The sequence below is a fragment of the Bufo bufo genome, chromosome 1, assembly GCF_905171765.1.
Source record: "Bufo bufo chromosome 1, aBufBuf1.1, whole genome shotgun sequence".
Classification (NCBI taxonomy): domain Eukaryota; kingdom Metazoa; phylum Chordata; class Amphibia; order Anura; family Bufonidae; genus Bufo; species Bufo bufo.
In genome coordinates, this window is record NC_053389.1 from 120,091,235 (window position 1) to 120,112,089 (window position 20,855).

The 20,855-nt window shown below is 43.3% G+C and overlaps 1 protein-coding gene across 5 annotated transcripts in view; it reads left to right on the top strand.

Moving 5' to 3' along the window:
* Positions 1-352: 352 nt before the first annotated feature.
* LOC120998226 (membrane-spanning 4-domains subfamily A member 4A-like) overlaps positions 353-20,855 on the top strand; it is an 82,795-nt gene continuing 62,292 nt past the window's right edge. For 2 of the 5 annotated variants that reach the window (XM_040428810.1, XM_040428845.1), the window contains exons 1-2: positions 357-431; positions 1,835-2,003. In XM_040428810.1, the coding sequence (XP_040284744.1) occupies positions 1,839-2,003 (165 nt within the window). In that variant the 5' untranslated portion in view covers positions 357-431; positions 1,835-1,838. Of the gene's footprint in view, positions 432-1,257; positions 1,411-1,834; positions 2,004-20,855 lie in introns of all 5 variants that reach the window. The other 3 variants (XM_040428828.1, XM_040428819.1, XM_040428835.1) reach the window with 3 other exon arrangements.

Consider the following 20,855-nt stretch of genomic DNA (forward strand, 5'->3'; position numbering starts at 1 on the left):
ACTTCAGCAGTCTCATAACCACAAATGATTCCCCATCACTTCCAGTCCAACAGTCCTGCCTACCCATGGAGTTTCATTTATACTGTCCCTTTAATATTTACCCTTTTGGACAATTAGGGGTTTTGAAAACGGGGTAGACATACCATATGTGCAAACTTTCAGCTGCATAAACTGTTGGAGATTAAGGCACCCATGTATGATTCTTGCACCAGGGCATTCTGCTATCTATGTTCACCCCTGGTCTAAAAGATTCCATGCATATCTTTTACAGAATTTCCCTACAGTTTTGTTCTGCTGAACTGGCCCATCGCCCAGAAAGCTCCTCCTCATACAAAAATCTAATGATTTGCATGCAACTCCTGTAAACAACTCCCAGATAACCAAAGCAGAGGACGTTAACAGAAAAAAAAGGTCTGTCATATCACAAAAAGGTATTATTTAAGGACCTGTGTTTATACCATGTGAGATGTAGTTATTGTATATTTGTGTTTGATTTGATGTGTGGAAAAAAAAAAAGACGTGGAAAAAAATCTAAAGTTTGGGATCATCTATAAACTTAAGAAAGGAGGATGAAAGTACTTATGCTACACTGCACAGTTTTTATAAACAAATGCTTGTAGATGTAACTTGTATAAGAAGTCTTCTAAAAGATTTCTTTTAGAGGGTCTTTCACAGAAGGTGCCTTGTCTTGTAGAGCATGTCTTCCAGAATCTGTACTGCAGAAGATGTCCTGTAGAAAGTGTTTATTCTTTAGAAAATGTCGTAAGGAATTTATCTTGTAGGTCATGCCTTGTATAACTTGTCTTGTTGAAAATGTATTTGTAAAACTTGTCTTGTAGAACAGAACTGTCATCCACCAGTCGTTGGTGAGGCACAGCTGACAGTGATGACAGAAGCAATCATATGATGCTCAGGCTTTTCTGTGGATGCACTAATCTCTGGTTAAACAACACATCTGATTCATTTTTTGATTATTTTAGGATAAATTGAGTTAATAGTTCCAAATGTTTGCATGTGAAACAACCTGGTCCAGGCATCACCATGTTCAGCCTAGTGAAAAATCTGACAAGCCATGTTGAGAAATATTGCATTGCCTCTCAGAATCACTGTACTTTCACACTATTTCATTTCATTTATTAGAGAATAAGGTAAATGACACATTTCTAAATAACTTCCTTTAAAAAATATGCCTGCATCCATATGAAAAAAAGCTGTAAAGCATGGCCACTAGGGGTCTCACTTCCATCTAATTTGCAGTCCACGCCTGTTGTCAGGCAATATCCATCCCTAGTAACAGAGACACGGAAGACGATTCACAGGAAATAAGGGCGAGCTAGCTGAGATCCCGAGCCTGATAAAATAACTGCTTCTACACTGCTTTTGAAGATTATAGGAGCCTCCTGGGTGTCTGTAAGTGTGAATTCCCCTTTCTAATCTGTTCTGTTGGCTCCGAAAACAAAAACAAACATAGTAGGGAAGCAACGTCACAGCAATACAGTGCTGGCAGATTTCACAGAAGGGATACACCCCCTACTTCTGAGTGACATGCATCTAGCTGTGCAGCTGAAACAGGGAAAAATATGGTTGAAAGTGTCAATTGGGAAGCCCAAAGAAGACCCGTTCCTTCACAGTTATGATTGTACAAAGAAGCACGGCCATTACGGAAACCTTTTTTTAAAACTTTGGTATGCTTTAAGTGGATTCTGTGTAGAAATCAAGAATGACCTACTGTGATATATAGTAAAAGATCAAGCACAGGAAAGTTATCAAAGAAGGATGAAGAAGAGTGGAATGTATCTTATGTACATGTCTGAACTGTGTTTTTCTGTTGCAGAGCTATGTCTACCCCTACCACAGATGAAGGAAGCTTTGTTATTCTGTCACAAGCAAAGCCTCAAAATGATCAGGTGAATGAATCGGAAGACGGACAGTCCCATAATGTCCAAGTCAGCATTCCCAAACCAATAGTCACATTTTACCACGGAGAACCCGAAGTTCTTGGAGTAAGTTGCAGTCATCTTATAGTAATATCTATTATACAGTATATGTATGCCTACAAACATTTGAATGCCCATTTATGAGACATTTTAGCAGTACCTACAATCCATCCACGAGCGTCCACAAAACAATACAGAAACGTACTTTGGATTAGCCTTGCCTCTGTTGAGGTCTGATTAACAGGACCTGGTACTGTACCTGATTTAGGCTATATTCACACAACAGTAGAAAAAAACAGCCATTATCAGAAGTTCTTTACTGATCCCTGGTAGTGTGAATAACCCCATACATAGTTACTTAGTTAATACGGTTGAAAAAAAGACATAAGTTCATTATGTTCAACCAAGGGATAGGTGGGGATGCGAGACTCAGATTTCTACACGTTTTCATAATCATTAATGTTGTTTACTTTTAAAAATTCATCTAAACCCTTTTTAACCCTTTCAGTACCGGGCCACTTTTCACCTTAAATCCCAGGCCGATTTATGCAATCTGACATGTCACTTTATGTGGTAATCACTTTGGAACGCTTTTACTTATCCAAGCCATTCTGGTCCATTCACACGTCCGCAATTTCGTTCCACATTTTGCAATTGCGGACAAGAATAGGCATATTCTATTAGTGCCGGCAATGTGAGGTCCGCAAAATGCGGAACGCACATTGCCGCTGTCTGTGTTTTGCGGATCCGTGGATCCGCAAAACACGTTGCGGACGTGTGAATGGACCCTTCGAAGTTTAGAAGCTATTTTTAAAATTTTCAACAAAATTTCCCAAACCAATTTTTAAGCACCAATTCAGTTATAAAGTAATTTTGAGGGGCTTGTGTAATAAAAAAACCACCCATAACTTACCCCATTTTGGAAACTACACCCATCAAATTATTCAAAACCGATGTTACAAACTTTGTTAACCCTTGAGGTGTTCCACAAGAATAAAAAGAAAATGGAGGTGAAATTTCAAATTTTCACTTTTTTTGATTTTTTTTAATGTTAATCAATATTTTCTTGCAACACAGCAAGGGTTAACAGCAAAATAAATGTCAATATATATTACTCTTATTTTGCAGTTTACAGAAATACTCCATATGTATGCTCTATGGGCACGTGGCAGTGGTCAGAAGGAAAGGAGCGCCATATGGATTTTGGAGGCACATTTCACTAGAATGGTTTTTAGGCACCATTTTGTATTTGAAGAGACCCGGATGTACCCCCACAGTGGAAACCCTCAGAAAGTGACCCCATTTTGTAAACTACACCCCTTAAAGAATATATTAAGGGGGTTACTGAGCACTTTGACCCCCTAAGGGGTTAATGGAATTTGGAAACACTTGGCTGTAAAAATGAAAAGTTTTGTTTAGCCCCAAAAATTTTTTTTTTTAAAGCGGTAACAGGAGAAAAAGCACCCCATAATTTGTTACCCATTTCCTCGACATATGTGGTGGTAAACTGCTGTGGGGGCACATGCAATACTCAGAAGGGGAGGAGCCCCATATGGCTTTTGCAGAGCAGATTTTTATGGATTAGTTTATGGGTGCCTTTGGTTTTTATTTTTTAAGTGATTGTTTTGTGTGGGGGCAAATTTTTTGTGGGATGTACCCCCATTTTGGGGTACATAAGACTTCTTGATCGCTTGGTATTAAACTTTTTGTGAGGCAAGGTGAAATAAAATGGCTGTTTTGGCATAGTTTATTTTTTTAATTTTTATTTACAGCATTCATTTGAGGAGGCATATAATGTTATATTTTTATAGAACAGGTTGTTACGGACGCTGCAATACCTAATATGTTTATCATTTTTATTTTTGTTAAAGGGAACCTGTCACCTAAAAAATGCCTCCCAAACCACTAGCATTACCTTAAAGTAGCCAGCAGTATGTTCCTAAAGATCCTTTTTTTCCTCCATCCAGATGCACCAAAATCTTGAAAAATGAACCTTGATCCCCTGCACGCGCTATGTAACAGCAGAGTTTGAAGTCAAGGGGGCAGCGGCCTCCTCGATTCAAGTCAGGATAACCGCGGCCCCTTTCCCTGCCCCTTCACATCTGATTGACAGCCGCGCACGTGAACGTCTGCCGCACACTCACACTCGGACGGCTTTGCTGAACAGCCGAAAGCTATCGGCTGTCAATCAAAAGCGAACGGGCAGGGAAAGGGGGCGTGGTTATCTTGACATGAAGCGAGGAGGCCATTGCCCCCTTGACTTCAAACTCTGCTGTTACATAGCACGTGCAGGGGATTAAAGTTTGTTTTTCAATATTTTGGTGCATCTGGCCGGAGGAAGAAAAGGATCTTTAGGAACATACTGCTGGCTACTTTAAGGTAATGCTGGTGGTTTGGGAGGCGTTTTTTAGGTGCCAGGTTCCCTTTAAGTTTTAGGCTACATGCACACAACCATATGCGTTTTGTGGTCCGCAAACATCCATATGCCATCCATTTTTTTTGCGGATCCATTGTAACTATGCCTAAAACAGACAAGAATAGGACATGTTCCATTTTTTTGGAGGGGCTACGTTCCGTTCTGGCCATACTGATGCGGACAGCACACGTTGTGCTGTCTGCAATTTTTGCAGACCCTATTTTTTCTTTTATTTTTTGGGCGATTATCTCAGATAGGGGCTCATTTTTTGCGGGATGAGATGACGGTTTCATTGGTGCCATTTTGGGGTACATAAGACTTTTTGATCACTTGGTATTACACTTTTTGTGAGGCAAGGTGACCAGAAAATGGCTTTTTTGACACTGTTTATATATATTTTTTTAGGCATTCACCTGACAGAGTGGATCATGTGATATTTTTATAGATCCGGTCGATACGGATGCGGTGATATCTAATATGTCTACTTTTCTTTTTTTCCCTATTTTTTACAATTTCTTTTACCTTATTTTGGTATTTTGGGAAAAGGCCGCTTTTTTTTTTTACTTGAAACTTGAAATTTTTTTGTAAAAATAATTTATTTTTATTTATTTTTTAACTTTTTTTTTGTCCCACTCTGGGACTTCAACTTTTGGGGGTCTGATCCCCTTTACAAGGCATTACAATACTTCTGTAATGCATTGGCTGTAAGTGTATTACTCATTGTAATACACTTCCAGCTTCCAGCCTGTGAGATCCAGGGGGCTGGACTTCACAGGCTCTCACGGAACACAGCCACAATGCTTAAGAAAGGCATTGGGCTGACTTCCCTGCCATCGGGTCCCTGTCACAGCAGCGTGGAGATCAGATGGCCACCCCGCACCGGCATGATACCGCACTGCCGCTGTCAGCACTGACCGCCGCAGTGCAAGGGTTAATGCATCGCATTGGTGTTTTCACCGATGCCGGTGCATACAGCAAGGGTCCGGCTATCTGTGACTGCCGAACCCCTGCAGCTGATTAGAGCGCCGTAGCTGTACCGCGCTGGGATTTGTGACCCTGATACCAGTGCCGTGCATGTATGGCGCTGGTATCCTACGGGTCAAAACTGTCCACTGTTCCTTCTGTGACCATGTCCTGAGGAAGTCTATTCCACAGATTCACAGTTCTTACAGTAAAGTAGTTTTGACGCTTCTAGAGACTGAACTTTTTTTTCTCCAGTTGGAGGCAGTGGCCCCTTGTCTTTTGAGGGCATTTTACATGGAACAGTTTTTCTCCGTATTTTTTGTATGGCCCATTTATATATTTGTAAAGGTTAATCATGTCCCCCTTAGACATCTCTTCTCAAGACTAAATAAATGTAATTCTTTAAATCTTTCTTCATAACTAAGACCCTCCATTCCCCTTATCAGTTTAGTCTCTCTCCTCTGTACTTTTTCCAGCTGCAGTGCATCCTTTCTATGTACTGGTGCCCAGAACTGAACTGCATATTCCAGATGAGGCTGCACCAACGCTTTGTAAAGTGGTAGTATTACATCCTTGCCCCGCGAGTCCATGCCTCGTTTAATGCATGACAATATCCTGGTGGCCTTAGAAGCAGCTGATTGTCATTGTATGCTGTAATTTAATATATGATCTACAAGGACACCCAAATCCTTCTCTACAAGTGACTCCCCCAGTGTTATATCCCCTAGGACATATGAAGCACAGAGATTATTACTATCAAGATGCATAACTTTACATTTATCCACATTGAACCTCATTTGCCAAGTTGATAACCAATCACTCAGAGTGTTCAAGTCATTTTGTATTTTATGGACATCTTTCATAGACTGCACAGTACTACACAGCTTAGTGTAATCTACAAAAATAGAAATGGTGCTAATAATCATTCATATATAAATTAAATAATAGAGGACCCAGCACTGAACCTTGGGGTACAATACTTATAACCCGGGACCATTCCATTGTTTTTAAAACAGTTGTGCATCAGCCATAAAAAAAAAAGAGCTGTCGCACAGCTGTTTTTCACTGTCATGTGAATGTAGCCTTAATGAAATAACTAGAGATGAGCGAATCGAAGTTGACGAAGTGGAATTCGATCCGAATTTCAGGAAAAATTTGATTTGCACAGAATCCGACGCTTCGTGGTAATGAATCGCATTTTTTCCTAAAATGGCTGCTGCACATGTTAGGACATGGAGCAAAGAACTCTGGAAACGAGAGATCACCCACAATGTCATGCATGCAGCCAATCAGCAGCCAGCCAGCCAGCCCTATGATGTCACAGCCCTATAAATAGCCTCAGCCATCTTGGATTCAGCCAATTTCCAGTGTACTTAGTGCACAGAGAGATGTCAGCAGGTGCTAGGGAAAGTACTAGGAAAGAATTGAAAACTTTTATTTTCCTTAATAGAAGATCAGGGAAAGGATAGGGAGGAATTATTCCACAGTATTGAAGCAGAACAGGGTCCAATAGGGAATCGTACAGCCTGGGTAATAGGAACAATCCTATTACACCTTGCAGCACTGACTGGGGATCCAAATTGCCATTATACTGCTGCTTTCAGGTTTGCAATAGATGATACCTCTGTAATTCCAGCAAACCTTTTTTGTTATTGGGGTGCAAGTGCTGTGTGATACAGCAATTAAAGGGTTTATTACAAGGAAATATTTATACGTCTTATTTGCCCTTGTGCAGTGCAGTAATATGTTCTAAAGCATTTTTTTGGCTATTATTAAAGGGAAAAAAGGGCTTATTAGCCATTGTGTGGTAAAGTGTGAAAAAAAATTAAGTTTATTTCCCGTTCAGCAGTGCAGTTATGTCTTCTAAAGCCCTTTTTGTCGTGAATTAGTAGCAAAAGAAATATATATTTGAAGTTCAGCAGTGCAGTTATATGTTCTAAAGCCTTTTGTGGAGTGTATAAGTGGAAAAAAGAAAAATATATTTACTGTTCAGCGGTGCAGTTATTTATTCTAAAGCCTTTTGTGGTGTGTATTAGTGCAAAAGGAAAAATATATTCGCCATTCATTACTAGGAAATATTTCTATGTCTTATTAGCCCTTGTGTGGTTGTGTTAAATGTTCTAAAGCCTTTTTTGGAGTGTATAAGTGGAAATAAAATAAGGCGTTATTTGCCATTCAGCGGTGCAATTATATGTTCTAAAGCTTTTTTGGGGTGTATTAGTGGAAAAAAGGGCTTATTTGCTTTTCAGCTGTGCATTTGTATGTTCTAAAGCCTTTTTTGGGGCACATTAGTGGGAAAAAAGGGCTTCTTAGCCGTTCAGCACTGCAAGTTATATGTTGTAAAGCCTTTTCTGGGGTTTATTACTGCAAAAAAATAAGGGTTTATTTGCTGTTCAGTGGTGCAGTTGTATATTCTAAAGCCTTTTTTGGGGTGTATTAGTGGGGGGGAAAAGGGGCTAATTACTGACTTTTTAGGCGTGTATTAATTTCCTTTTTATTTATTTATTTGATCTAACAGTATGCCAGACAGAGAAGTGACAGGCCCTGCACAGGGGAGAGACAGAGGCCTAAATGTTTCTGGCACAGGTCGCATCAGAGTAACTACTGTCAAGGACAATATATGTCCTTTACGGCCCACTGGGTAAATGTTGTTCCTTCCCAGCCAAACCAGCAACTTGGCCAGGTGATGCTGCTTTCGCCTCCACGTTCTCACGCCATTGGTCCTGCCACAATGTCCGCCTCTGCCTCCTCATCCTCCACCGTGTCCTCAGCTTCCACTGCAGGGACAATTCTCAGTGCTCCCCCAGCATACCACATGTGCAGGGCACGGTGGTGTCATGCTTTTCTACACCTCGTTTGCCTGGCTTTATCCGCGACAACTCAAAATCGGAACCATGGTGACCGACAACGGGAAGAATATTGTGTCAGCAAGGAGGGCTTTGCCATGTGCCCTGCATGGCACACATGTTCAATCTGGTATTCAAGCGGTTCCTGAAGTCTTCCACCCATCTGCAAGACATCCTAAACATGGCCAGGAAACTTTGCATGCACTTCAGCCACTCGTACACTGCAAAGCTCACCTTCCTTGAGCTGCAGCGGCAAAACGGCATCCCCCAACATAGGCTGATATGCGACATTTCCACCCGTTGGAATTTCACTCTCCATATGTTGCACTGACTATACGAACAGAGAAATCCCATAAACGATTTCTTGATGATCCAAGCGGACAGGAGTGTTCCCCTGTGTAACTTCGATGTCAGCCAGTGGCAGCTCATGCATGACACCTGCCGTTTGCTCAGGCCTTTTCAAATCCTGGAACAGATGCTGGTAAATCTGGCTGGTCTGGGGACTGGAGACGTGGCGCCTACATCTCATGGCTACATGAGCCCTTTGGGGACTGAACTGGAAGAGGAGGACACTGGAGCACAAGCAATGTGTAGCAAAATTGGTGGTTTTTCTACAAAGGTGACAGGAGGAGCAGGAGCAACTGGAGGAGCAAGAGGTAGATGAGTAAGACGAGGCAGATGACCCAGGCACACTGTGGCAGTATGCAGTGGAGATGGAGGCAGGGAGTCCCTCCGAGTCACTTGCGCAAATGGCACAATGCATGCTCACTTGCTTGGGTAGTGACAGCCGAATTGTCACCATTCAGCAGACGGATAACTTCAGGCTCTCCACCTTGTTAGACCCTCGCTACCGGTCCAAAATGGGGGCCTTTTTTACCCCCGCTAAGAGGGAGGAAAAACTGAACTACTATAGAACCATCCTATGTAGTCTTTGCCTATCTTTGCCATCGTCCATCTTCTCGCAGGTATCACCGGGGGGGCCCGCTGCACTCTCGTAATGGCTGCCACGGCTGCTGTGGTGGGGTAAGAGCAATACCAACTCCATCAGCAGCAGCTTGAGTCTAGAGTCAATGATGAGCAGCTTTCTAGTGAAGAAACTGCTCACCAGCAGAAGCAGCTAGACCTGGAGCAAAACCTGAACCAGCAGGTGGTGGCATACTTGGACAGCACCCTGCCATCACACATTAAAGATTCGCTGGACCACTGGGCAGCCAAACTGGATTTGTGGCCGCAACTGGCCAAGCTTGCCCTGGAAAAGTTGGGCTGCCCGGCAAGTAGTGTGTAGTGATGAGCAGCATAGGCAATATTTGTTTTTGCAACATTTTGTGAATTTTTGGCCTAATATTCACCATAAATTTGCAAATTCTAGAAATTCGTGATCTCCAGTCAATATTTTCTTGATTGCTAAAATTGACAATGTAATATGCGCGCGCAATAGAGGTGTGGCTCACTTTTGCTAAATTTTTCAAGCTGCTAGACACTAATCCCTATAACAGCACAGTAATTCCTATCACACTACCTAACACCCTGCACTGGAACCTATCAGCTACACTATATCACTATTTAACCTACACTGACTATCTCCCACTAACTATCTGCATTATATATATGAGATAACTAACTATCTAATGTAATTGAATAAGGATCCAGATGACTCGGCAAAGGAAAGAGCACAGCATTGACACTGCTCTCACTGCATTGACAAAAGCAGCAGAAAATGGCTGCTGGGGAGTTTCCGATAAAGTAAAGGGTTGGCAACTTTCCTATTGGTTGCTAGGGATGTTGCTAAGCTCAGACAAAGATATTGCAGCCATTTCATTGGCCCAAAAGCAAGAAGCAGTGAGGGTACTGATGAAAGAAAAATCTAGAATATTTGCGATTACGAAGATATAGCACTATATTCTAGATCTTTGCGAATTCTCAAAGTGCCGATATTCGTGCAAAAAAATTTACGATTAGAATATTCGCGATCAACACGAGTAGTGTGGCATCAGAGCAGGTGTTTAGTGCGGCGGGGCCATAGTTACCCCAAGGAGAATTCGCCTGTCCACCCAAAATGTGGAGAGACAAACCTTTGTCAAGATGAATCAGGTGTGGATCAGCCAGGATTTCCACCCACCAGTGCTTGATAGTGATGGACGAACATCGGCCGGGATGGTTTGTGAACGCGCGTTGGCGATCAAATGTTCACGAACCATGCGTTTGTGCGGGCCACTGGAGTACAGGCAGATTTTTTTTTTTTACTGTAGGCCAGTATAGGCCCCAAAAATTAGGCATTCATCTGACTGAAAAGAACTTGTGATTATGTGGCTGGAGGTACATTAGGCGGTCACTGGATAAATTTTTTACTGTAGGTCAGTACAGGTCCCAAAAATTTGGCATTTACCTGACAGAAAAGAACTTGTGATTATGTGGCTGGAGGTGCATTAGGCGGTCATTGGCTAAAAATTTTATTGTAGGCCAATACAGGCTCCAAAAATTAGGCATTCACCTGACAGAAAAGAACTTGTGATTATGTGGCTGGAGGTACATTAGGCGGTCACTGGATAACAATTTTACTGTACTGTAGGTCAGTACAGGCCCCAAAAATTAGGCATTTACCTGACAGAAAAGAACTTGTGATTATGTGGCTGGAGGTACATTAGGCGGTCACTGGATAACAATTTTACTGTACTGTAGGTCAGTACAGGCCCCAAAAATTAGGCATTTACCTGACAGAAAAGAACTTGTGATTATGTGGCTGGAGGTGCATTAGGCGGTCATTGGCTAAAAATTTTACTGTAGGTCAGTACAGGCCCCAAAAATTAGGCATTTACCTGACAGAAAATAACTTGTGATTATGTGGCTGGAGGTGCATTAGGCGGTCATTGGCTAAAAATTTTACTGTAGGCCAGTACAGGCCCTAAAAATTAGGCATTAACTTGACAGAAAAGAACTTGTGATTATGTGGCTGGAGGTACATTAGGCGGTAACTGGATAATAATTTTACTGTAGGCCACTGGAGTACAGGCCCCAAAAATTAGGCATTCACCTGACAGAAAAAAACTTGTGATTATGTGGCTGGAGGTACATTAGGCTGTCACTGGATAAAATTTTACTGTAGGCCAGTACAGGTCCAAAAATTAGGCATTCACCTGACAGAAAAGAACTTGTGATTATCTGGCTGTAGGTACATTAGGCAGTCACTTGCTAAAAAAAATTCTGTAGGTCAGTACAGGCCCCAAAAATTAGGCCTTCACCTGACATAAAAGAACTTGTGATTATGTGGCTGGAGGTACATTAGGCGGTCACTGGATAAAACTTTCACTGTAGGCCAGTACAGGCTCCAAAAATTCGGCATTTACCTGACAGAAAAAACTTGTGATTATGTGGCTGGAGGTACATTAGGCGTTCACTGGCTAAAAATGTTACTGTCTCCAGTAAAGGCCCCAAAAATTAGGCATTCACCTGACAGAAAAGAACTTGTGATTATGTGGCTGGAGGTACATTAGGCAGTCACTTGCTAAAAAAAGATTCTGTAGGTCAGTACAGGCCCCCAAAATTAGGCCTTCACCTGACATAAAAGAACTTGTGATTATGTGGCTGGCGGTACATTAGGCTGTCACCGGATAAAATTTTACTGTAGCCCAGTACAGGCCCCAAAAATTAGGCATTCACCTGACAGAAAAGAACTTGTGATTATGTGGCTGGAGGTACATTAGGCGTTCACTGGCTAAAAATGTTACTGTCTTCAGTAAAGGCCCCAAAAATTAGGCATTCACCTGACAGAAAAGAACTTGTGATTATGTGGTTGGAGGTACATTAGGCAGTCACTTGCTAAAAATAAATTCTGTAGCCCAGTACAGGCCCCAAAAATTAGGCATTCACCTGACAGAAAAGAACTTGTGATTATGTAGCTGGAGGTACATTAGGCAGTCACTGGATATAAATTTTACTGTAGGCCACTGGAGTACAGGCCCCCCAAAAATTAGGCATTCATCTGACAGAAAAGAACTTGTGATTATGTGTTTGGGGTACATTAGGCGGTCACTTCCTTAAAAAAAAATTCTGTAAGTCAGTACAGGCACCAAAAATTAAGCATTCACCTGACATAAAAGAACTTGTGATTATGTGGCTGGAGGTACATTAGGCAGTCACTGGATAAAAATTGTACTATAGACCAGTACAGGCCCCAAAAATTAGGCATTTACCTGACAGAATAGAACTTGTGATTATGTGGCTGGAGGTGCATTAGGCGGTCACTGGCTAAAAATTTTACTGTAGGCCAGTACAGGCCCCCAAAATTAGGCATTCACCTGACATAAAAAAACTTGTGATTTTGTGGCTGGAGGTACATTAGGCTGTCACCGGATAAAGTTTTACTGTAGGCCCGTACAGGCCCTAAAAATAAGGCATTCACCTGACAGAAAAGAACTTGTGATTATGTGGCTGGAGGTACATTAGGCGGTCACTGGATATAATTTTACTGTAGGCCACTGGAGTACAGGTCCCAAATATTAGGCATTCACCTGGCTGAAAAGAACTTGTGATTATGTGGTTTGAGGTACATTATGCGGTCACTTGCTAAAAAGAATTTCTGTAGGTCAGTACAGGCCCCAAAAATTAGGCATTCACCTGACATAAAAGAACTTGTGATTATGTGGCTGGAGGTACATTAGGCGGTCACCGGTAAAACTTTTACTGTAGGCCAGTACAGGCCCCAAAAATTAGGCATTCACCTGACAGAAAAAAACTTGTGATTATGTGGCTGGAGGTACATTAGGCAGTCACTGGATAAAATTTTTACTATAGACCAGTACAGGCCTCAAGAATTAGGCATTCACTTGAAAGAAAAAAACTTGTGATTATGTGGCTGGAGGTACATTAGGCGGTCACTGAATAAAAATGTTACTGTAGGCCAGTACAGGCCCCAAAAATTTGGCATTCATCTGACAGAAAAGAACTAGTGGTTATGTGGCTGGAGGTACATAAGGCGGTCACCGGATAAAATTTTACTGTAGGCCAGTACAGGCTTCAAAAATTAGGCATTCACCTGACAGAAAAGGATTTGTGATTAAGTGGCTGGAGGTACATTAGGCGGTCACTGGATATAAATTTTACTGTAGGCCACTGGAGTACAGGCCCCAACAATTTGTCATTCACCTGACAGAAAAGAACTTGTGATTTTGTGGCTGGAGGTACATAAGGCGGTCACCGGATAAAATTTTACTGTAGTTCAGTACAGGCCCCAAAAATTCGGCATTCATCTGACAGAATAAAACTTTTGATTATGTGGCTGGAGGTACATTAGGCAGTCACTGGATAAAATTTTTACTATAGACCAGTACAGGCCCCAAAAATTAGGCATTCACCTGACAGAAAAAAACTTGTGATTATGTGGTTGGAGGTACATTAGGCGGTCACTGGCTAAAATTTTTACTGTAGGCCAGTACAGGCCCCAAAAATTAGGCATTAACCTGATAGAAATGAACTTGTGATTATGTGGCTGGAGGTACATTAGACAGTCACTGGATAAAAATGTAACTGTAGGCCACTGGAGTAGAGGCCCCAAAAATGAGGCATTCATCTGACAGAAAAGGCCGTTTATGCCGCTGTATATACATAAGACAAGGACCATTCTTTGTTTTGGGTGGTGCCGGATATGTGTGCACTGGCATGAGGAAATTCAATTACACATTGTCGTCACAGGTGTTGAATTCCTACGAGATCCATGCCTCTTTTATTTTTAGAAATGTGAGGTAGCCCACACTGTCGTGAGCTAGGCTCGTGAGCTTATCGGTTACAATCCCCCCTGCTGCTCTGAATGTCCTTTCGGACAGGACACTTGATGAGGGGCAAGCCAAGAGTTGCATGGCAAATTGTGCCAGCTCTGGCCACAGGTCAAGCCTGCACACCCAGTGGTCCAGGGGTTCCTCGCTTCTCAGAGCATCCACATCGGCCGTTAACCCGATGTAGTCGGACACCTGTCGGTATAGGCGTTCCCTGAGGCTGGATTCGGAGGGCGGCTGTCGATAGGTTGGCTGCAAGAATGATCTCATATCCGAAGTGACCAACACATCTTCAAAACGCCCTCTTCTTGCAGGCGCGGTAGGATTGGTACTCACACCTGATTCGCTGTGGGTCAAAATCCGTCTGCCAGCACCCGCAACAGCAAAATATAGCATCTCTCGCAGCAAGGCCTGGAAATGCTTCCCATTGCCACCCAGTACTGGTCCTTGACCTTTATGCTTTTTATACGGGTGTCCCTCTTCAAACACTGGAGCATGAAGGCCCCCATTTGCACTAAATTGGAAGCGGTGGAGCGCCCTGGCTCCTGCTCATCGCCCAGGAGAATGTCGTCCTCGGTCTCCTCACCCCCAGCCACGGACAACGCCAGGGATCCCCGAAAAGTTTAAAGTTCCCCTCAAAGCCTGCTGTTCTTGCTTCTCCTCCCGCCAGCCATCATCCTGCTCTGACTCCTCTTCAGACTCCTGATGACTTGTCTCAGATGGAGTAGCCCCCCCTGCCGCCTGGGAATTAATTCAGCATTGCGACTTCCTCATCTTCCAGCTCCTGCTCCTCGACGGCTTGGTCAATGATACAACGCAATGCATGCTCCACAAAGAAGGCTTAAGGTACGATGTCACTAATGGCGCTCTGGTTGAGACTGACCATTTTGGTGATCTCATTAAATGGCCGCAGAAGTCTCCATGCGTCGCGCATGAGCAGCCACTGGCGTGGTGAAAAGAAACCAAGCTCCCCAGAACCTGTCCTGCTGTAGAGTTCGTACAGGTAGTCGTTAACGGCACGTTGCTGATGGAGCACCCTATCAAGCATATACAAGGTGGAGTTCAAGCGCATCGGGCAGTCACAAATTAGACGTCTGACGGGCAGGTGGTGTTGCCGCTGAACATCAGCAAGGCAAGCCATAGCTGTGTAATATCTTCTAAAATGGCCAGAGATTTTCCTGGCCTGCCGAAAGACGTCCTGGACACCGAGGTATTTGGCAATGAATCGCTGCACGACTAAGTTCAGGACGTGTGCCATGCACGGCACATGTGTCATTTTGCCCTGTTTCAGCTCGCTCAGCAGACTGGCACCATTGTCGCACACCACTTTACCAACTGTCAAATTGAGTGGGGTAAGCCACTGATCGGCCTGTGACCGCAAAGCTGAAAGCAGTGCAAGACTGGTGTGCCTCTTGGCTTCCAGGCACAACAGCCGCAGCACAGCATGGCAACGTCTCAACTGCAACATCGAATAGGTTCTGGGGAGCTTGGGGGGCGCAGCGGAAGAGGCGGTAGTAGTGGAAAAGGAGGAGTCAGCCGAGGAAGAGATGGAGGATGGAGTAGGAGGAGGAGAAGAAGAGACAGGCCTGCATGCAATCCGTGGCGGTAACACCAAATCCACATGGGAGCCACGGGTTACATGCTTGACGGTCGTCAGAAGGTTCACCCAGTGGGCAGTGAAAGATATGTACCTTCCCTGCCTGTGTTTGTTAGACCACTTGTCTGTGGTCAGATGTATCTTCTCACCGACACTTTGTGCCAGAGATATATTCACTTGCTACTGAACGCGGCCATATAGCTCTGGGATGCCCATCTGGGATAAATATTTCCTTACGGGGACCTTCCATTGCGGTGTGCCAAATGACACAAATTTTCTAAAGGCCCCCGAGTCCACCAGTTTATATGGAAGTAGTTTTCAGTTCCAACAAGCCAGCGGTCAGCCGTTGGGCAAGAGGGTTATCCGGCATCTCCTCACTTTCAAATAACCCAAAACGACTCTTTGACACTTTTCATTCCCTTCTAAGCCCTAAAGTTCCGGAACCTGTCACTGACCTCTGCGCTGATGGCATGGCACTTTCTTCAGAGACAAGATTGGCAGTATCCGGCAGGAAATAATCTCCCAGTCCCCAAATAGTTTCAATCCTCCTCCCTCCAATTCCTCTACATGCTCTCTCTCCTCTTTTGACCCTATGACAGAGGAAGAAGTCTCCAGGTTTCTCTCTTCTTCTCCACCCACAACCTGTAGCAGTGATACTATTCCATCACACCTCCTCCAGTCCCTCTCCCCGGCTGTCATCACTCACCTAACTACAATTTTTAACCTCTCTCTCTCTCTCTCTATTGGTATCTTTACCTCCTCTTTCAAACACTCTATTATAACCCCACTACTAAAGAAACTATCTCTTGACCCGACCTGTGCTGCTAACTACCAACCTGTTTCTAACCTTCTCTTCATCTCTAAACTCCTTGAACGTCTTGTCTACTCTGGCTTAATAAGCTATCTCTCTGCAAACTCTCTTCTTGACCCCTTACAATCTGCCTTTCGCCCTCTTCACTCTACAGAAACTGCTCTTACTAAAGTGTCCAACAATCTCTCTCCCCTAAAGTGAGGAAAATTGGCTTCTACCTCACAGGGTTTTTTTGCCTTCCTCTGGATCAACTTGCAGGATAACAGGCCGAACTGGATGGACAAATGTCTTTTTTCGGCCTTATGTACTATGTTACTATGTTACTAATCTCCTAACAGCAAAAAGAAATGGTGACTATTCTCTACTGATTCTGCTGGATCTCTCTTCACCGTTTGATACCATAGACCATAAACTCCTCCTCACCATGCTCCACTCAATTGGCCTTAAGGACACTGCTCTCTTGGTTCTCTTCCTATCTCTCTGGCCGCTCCTTTAGTGTATCATTTGCTGGCTCTTCTTCTTCTCCTCTTCCTCTTGATGTCGGCGTTCCTCAGGGCTCAGTACTAGACTATCAGTAGATTTGGCTTTCGATACCATCTCTATGCTGACTATTGATGGACGAACATCGGCCGTGATGGTTCGCAATCGCGCAAACGCGATCAAATGTTCGCGAACCACAAGTTTGCGGTGGGCCCCATTCACTATAATGGCAAGTGACCCTGAAAAACCTTCAGCTCATATTTGCAGCCACCAAATATCTAGTAGAAGTGTACAAATAGTCCCACAACAGGGACAGTGACATACTAGAGGGGGATCAATGACAAAAATTCCAACAAAAAATATGTATCTTAATCAGGGGACATTTTTATGCATCCTAAAAAAAAATCTCTGAAAAGTGCCTTGTTGGAGCCTAGAAATTTTTTATTAAGTACTGGCCTTAAAAATTTGGCTTTCACCGGACATAAAAGAAATTGTGATTATGTGGCTCGAGGTACATTATGCATTCATTGAATAACAATTTTACTGTAGCTCACTTTTTTTTCACTTTTTTTTTTGGGGGGGGGGGGGGGGCAATGGGTATATCACACCAGTAGAAATTATTTGTTCCAATGTCATTTGTCACTATCTGTAGCTCAGCTAACGCAGCTAAACTGCAAACAAATGCTGCACTACCCAAGTTCACTACTGTATATAGAAAGTATATAATTGGTATATAACACCCCTGCTTAAATCAGTTTTTTGGGGGGCAACTGGTATATCACACCAGAATAAATTATTTGTTCCAATAGCATTTGGCACTCTGTGTAGCTGCAGTATCGCAGCAGAACCGCACACAACTGCTGCACAATACAAATGCACTATAATATACTTTCTATGTTACAAAGTATATTATAAGTACAGGGTGGGCCATTTATATGGATACACCTTAATAAAATGGGAATGGTTGGTGATATTAACTTCCTGTTTGTAGCACATTAGTATATGTGAGGGGGGAAACTTTTCAAGATGGGTGGTGACCATGGCGGCCATTTTGAAGTCAGCCATTTTGAATCCAACTTTTGTTTTTTCAATAGGAAGAGAGTCATGTGACACATCAAACTTATTGGGAATTTCACCAAAAAACAATGGTGTGCTTGGTTTTAACGTAACTTTATTCTTTCATTAATTATTTACAAGTTTCTCTTTGTTTACAGCCATTGACATGTCGCCGAGGTTAACACGTGAGGAGCAGATAGAAATTGTGTTGATGTCTGGTGAACGCAGTAACTGGGTCATTGCAGCAGATTTCAATGCAAGACACCCTACGAGACCACCCATCTCCCATGCTACAGTTAGCAAACTGCTTGCTAACTTTTGTGAAACTGGTTCAGTGTTGGATTTGCCAAAATGTGGATGCATGAAATCTGTCTCTAATGAAGAAACATCAGTGGCTGTCCTAGCTTAATTCAGCAAGAGCCCACAGCTAAGCACTCGCCGCATGTCACTGGAGAGTGGCATTAGTCGAACATCCCGTCGGCAGATATTAGCTACTCACAAATGGCACCCTTACAAACTCCAGCTACTGCAGCATCTCAACAAGGATGACCCAGATAGGTGCACTGAATTTGCAGAATGGGCAAAACAAAAATTGGAACAGGACCCTCAGTTTGCGCAGAAGATTTTGTTCAGTGATGAGGCAAACTTTTATGTGAATGGTGAAGTTAATAAACAAAACCACCGCTATTGGTCTGACACTAACCCACATTGGATAGATCCCTCCAAGACTGTTGGAACAAAAAAATTTATGGTATGGTGTGGTATATGGGGTACAAAGATAGTCGGGCCATTCTTCATCAATGGAAACCTCAAGGCCACTGGATATGCGAAATTGCTACATGATGATGTGTTTCCCTCTTTATGCACTGAAGCTGGCACGTTCCCTGATTTTTTCCAGCAAGATGGTGCACCACCACATTATGGGTGTCAGGTCCGAGCATTCCTAGATGAACAGTTTCCTGGAAAGTGGATTGGTCGTCGTGGGCCAGTTGAATGGCCCCCAAGGTCTCCCAATCTGACCCCCTTAGACTTTTATCTTTGGGGTCATCTGAAGGAAATTGTCTATGCTGTGAAGATACAAGATGTGCAGCACCTGAAACTACGGATACTGGAAGCCTGTGCTAGCATTTCTCCTGCGGTGTTGCTATCAGTGTGTGAAGAGTGGGAGAAGAGGGTTGCATTGACAATCCAACACAATGGGCAGCACATTGAACACATTTTATAAGTGGTCAGAAACTTGTAAATAACTCATGAAAGAATAAAGTTACGTTAAAACCAAGCACACCATTGTTTTTATCATGAAATTCCCAATAAGTTTGATGTGTCACATGACCCTCTTCCTATTGAAAAAACAAAAGTTGGATTCAAAATGGCCAACTTCAAAAAAGCCGCCATGGTCACCACCCATCTTGAAAAGTTTCCCCCTCACATATACTAATGTGCCACAAACAGAAAGTTAATATCACCAACCATTCCCATTTTATTAAGGTGTATCCATATAAATGGCCCACCCTGTATATTACACCCCTCAGTAAGGCATACCTATTGATAGCACACCTATACCAGTCCTTAAAAGGACTTTTGTGGCCCTATTAGATAGCGTTTGGTGTCCCTAACAGTCTGTCCCTGATCCACACAGCAACCTCTACATACACTGGCAAAAGACTGAATGTAAAATGACGGCCAGATCAGGTTTATTTATAAGGAAGGGGGTATGTCCATGTGCTGAAGCGTCTCAATTGGCTGTCCTGTACCACCTGATGGATGTGTCACGGGTCAAAGTTCACAATGTAAAAGAATATGGCGCCGGCGTACATCGCCATATGTTCGCCTGTTCGGCGAACCACAAACGAGCAAAGTTTGCCGCGAAACGACATCCGGGCGAACCGCAAGGCCATCTCTACTGACGACACCCAACTTTACACTTCAACCCCTGACATCACCCCTGCTTTGATCCAAAACTGTCTCTAACATCATGTCCTCTCTGTATCTAAAACTGAACCTCTCAAAAACTGAACTTCTTGTCTTTCCCCCATCTACTAATCCACCTAAACTTGATATTTCAATTTCGGTCTGCAGCACTATCATAACTCCTGTACAACATGCCCGCTGTCTTGGGGCCACATTTGACTCTGATCTTTCCTTTGTTCCCCACATTCCCCCACATTCAATCACTTACACGCTCTTGTCGTCTGCACCTCAAGAATATCGCTAGAATCCACCCTTTTATTATAGTGGAAACGGCAACAAACTCTTGTTGTTGCCTTGATTCATTCTCGTCTTGACTACTGCAACGCATTACTAATCGGTCTCCCTCTCACTAAACTCCCCCCCCCTTTAGTCTGTTCTAAATGCTGCAGCCAGGCTCATCTATCCATCCATCCGCTACACTGATGCTACTAGTCTGTGCCAATCACTTCACTGGTTGCCCATCCACCACAGAATACAGTTCAAACTTCTCACCCTCACCCACAAAGCTCTCCACAGTGCTGCACCTCCATATATCTCCTCCCTTATCTCCATCTACCACCCTACTCGTGCTCTCCATTCTGTTAGCAAGCTAAGATTAATAATCTCCATAATTCGTACCTTTCACTCCCATCTTCAAGACTTTTCTCGGGCTGCACTTACTCTCTGGAATACTCTGCCCTGGAATACTAGCACAATTCAGAACATATCCACCTTCAAACGTGCCTTTAAAACACATCTTTTCAGGCAGGCTTATCAAGCTACCTAAAATAACTTTTCCCAGACTAAACCTTTCCCCCACCAACTCCTCTGGCCTAAACTCGATCCTCTAGTCCCAAACCCGAAGCAAGCAGATCGGCCGGCACCACTCCTGTCAGTTCAATAATGTCTCAAATCCTACTTATCACAATCAACTACCTTATGTGTCACCCCCAATTCATCATAGATTGTAAGCTCTTGCGAGCAGGGCCCTGACCCCTAGTGTTTTAGTTGCAAATTAGCCAGTTACTTTT